At 32.9% G+C, this 3,075-nt stretch overlaps 1 protein-coding gene across 1 annotated transcript in view; it reads left to right on the top strand.

The window, feature by feature from the left end:
• The window catches only part of LOC106473444 (integrator complex subunit 4-like protein 2), a 28,842-nt gene that overhangs the window by 4,134 nt on the left and 21,633 nt on the right, over positions 1-3,075 (top strand). Inside the window, exon 3 of the mRNA XM_022401883.1 lies at positions 1,959-2,018. Coding sequence (XP_022257591.1) covers positions 1,959-2,018 — 60 coding nt within the window. The remainder of the gene's footprint in view (positions 1-1,958; positions 2,019-3,075) is intronic.

Raw genomic sequence — 3,075 nt, 5'->3', positions numbered from 1 at the left:
CACATTGGTGCCATTAATGTCTTATGTAATCAGCTGTGGAGCTGAGTATTCAAGGTGAATGACAGAACTAAACTGTGTAGTCAACATATTGGTGCCATTAATGTCTTATGTAATCAGCTGTGGAGCTGAGTATTCAAGGTGAATGACACAGCTTGAATTTTATTGTAAACACATTGGTGCCATTAATGTCTTATGTAATCAGCTGTGGAGCTGAGTATTCAAGGTGAATGACAGAACTAAGCTGTGTAGTCAACATTATTGGTGCCATTAGCTGATTACATAGACATTCCTTGAATACTAAGCTCCACCCTTGAATATTCAGTTCCACAGCTGATTACATATGACGTTAATGGAACCAATGTGTTGACTACATAGCTTAGCTCTGTCATTCAACTTAAATACTCAGCTCCACGGCTGATTACATAGGACATTAATGGCACCAATGTGTTTACTATAAAATTCAAGCTGTGTCATTCACCTTGAATACTCAGCTCCACAGCTGATTACATATGACGTTAATGGCACCAATGTATTGACTACACAACTTAGTTTTGTCATTCAACTTAAATACTCAGCTCCACGGCTGATTACATAGGACATTAATGGCACCAATGTGTTTACTATAAAATTCAAGCTGTGTCATTCACCTTGAATATTCAGTTCCACAGCTGATTACATATGACGTTAATGGAACCAATGTGTTGACTACACAGCTTAGCTCTGTCATTCAACTTAAATACTCAGCTCCACAGCTGATTACATATGACGTTAATGGCACCAATGTGTTGACTACACAGCTTAGCTCTGTCATTCACCTTGAATACTATGCTCCAAGGCTGATTACATATGACGTTAATGGAACCAATGTGTTGACTACACAGCTTAGCTCTGTCATTCAACTTAAATACTCAGCTCCATGGCTGATTACATATGACGTTAATGGAACCAATGTGTTGACTACACAGCTTAGCTCTGTCATTCAACTTAAATACTCAGCTCCACAGCTGATTACATATGACGTTAATGGAACCAATGTGTTGACTACACAGCTTAGCTCTGTCATTCACCTTATAAAGTTTTAGAAGTTATGATGAAATAATTAAATGAAATTAAATAATTATTTAATCCAAGTATGAAATAAGATTGGAAATCTACTGTAAGCGATTCTAAGCAACCATGTTTAAAACATTTATAAGAGTTAAAAACAATTCTGATACATGCAAACTGATTTGTTACTAGGCTGTAATGTAGAGATGTTTAAGTATTTAAAGTAAACTTCTGTGTATATTGTTTATTAGCACAGTCTACACAAAAACTTGGCACTTTTACAAAATTTGTAATGATCATACTATTTATATTTTGTGATAAAATATCAAATTCACTTGACCAAAAATAATTGTAAGATTTTACAAGTTTCAAATATTGAGCTCTATAATTTTGCTCGAAAAATATTTAGGCTATTTAAAAAAAAAATTAAGGAAGTCTTCAAAACTGAAAGTTTGTTGGTAGTAAGGTAATGACAGAATTCTAACACTTTATTTGAAACACTACCACTGTAAACTGGTAGAATTCAGAGATTATCAAGTAATATAATATATCTGATCTTAGATTTTAGAACAAAATCCTTGTGGTTAGTTGCCGATGAAAGGAAATGCTGATTTAGAATCAACATGTACATATGGTAGTTGGAAAAACTCATTATCTTGTGTATAGCCGCCGACCCCCCCCCAAAAAAAAACAGTATAGTAGTTGTTGTCACAATCACTTATCAATTGTTTGCATGCATGAAAACTTAGTCTAATATAAAGAAATGATGTATTTATTCTTAAGTAATGTTTCAAAGCTTTAAATTTGCTTTTTCCTGAAGTTTTACGAAGCTTCAGTGGTCTTAACACAAGAGATACATGTGTTAAAATGTATTTCTTTCACAAATAGCTGAACTTATAACAGAAGAATAGTTCATTTTTCTCTCAGGGGTAAAGTCAGAAATGTTTGCTGGGAGGGTTAAAAAAGGCAAGGTAAAGAAACCTAGTTGTGTTCATCAACATGCTTTTTAATAAATTTTTCTTTGTTTTGTTTAAGTTGGACATGACAGAAACCATGTTTGTTTATTTTCATCTACATGTATGTGACATCACAACTAACAGAGGTTTGATACAGTGTCATTGTTTCATAATTTAACTGTAGTAGTTGCTTCTAATTACACGAGTTTCCATTTCATTTACGTAGAAACGTAAGAACACTTAAGAGCATAATAAAATATACAATTCCAGTCTGATATATAACTAAGCTAGTAAATTATATGTAATCAGCCGTGGAGCTGAAATATTGGCGTTATGGTTCTTTTAAAAAAATTTATTCAGTCTTCTGCTACAAATTAGAAGCTTCAATGGTAAATAATTTCAAATGATAGAAAAATAAAAACCATTTACAACTAGAACAGAGAAACATGAAAACTAAGTTGAAATTATGTATCATGATGCCAATGTATTTCAATTGCAATTAAACAAACAACAACAAAACAAACAGAAGACTCCTTTGCTGTCATACACACACATCTACTTATAAACTATATATATATATTATACAAATGTGACTTACATGCTTGATAAGCTGAAGTACCTTCTGTTGTAGTTTTTCTCCTGTTTGTGGGTTAGATCCAACAGTATGGAGACAGTCAACATATTGTGCAATCACTGTGTGAGAGGTTTCGGCTTTTAGTAATGGACTTAAGTCATCCAAAATTGTTTGGGGCTGAATGACACGGCTCTGAAGCAGCTGTCGAATAACACTTATCACCTTGGCACGCACTGGTGGCTCTCGCTCTTTCTGACAATGGTCCACAAGAATTTTATATATAGTCTCAACATCTTCTAGCTGAAAACAAATATATATATATATATATACACACAAATATAATATTGCTCTGCATGGAAATGTATTAAAGTATCCCATTCTGCTTTTTTACCTCTTAATAATTCATTATTGTATTGTATTTCTTACTTTGTTTATGTACATTTTAAAAACTTTTCAAAAACAACAACAAAAGTTCACGTAAAAGAGTACTGCTGAAAT

Source organism: Limulus polyphemus, unplaced genomic scaffold (genome assembly GCF_000517525.1).
Source record: "Limulus polyphemus unplaced genomic scaffold, Limulus_polyphemus-2.1.2 Scaffold6180, whole genome shotgun sequence".
Classification (NCBI taxonomy): Eukaryota; Metazoa; Arthropoda; class Merostomata; order Xiphosura; family Limulidae; genus Limulus; species Limulus polyphemus.
Note: the sequence above shows the minus strand (reverse complement) of the source record. Positions and strands in the feature narration are given on the sequence as shown.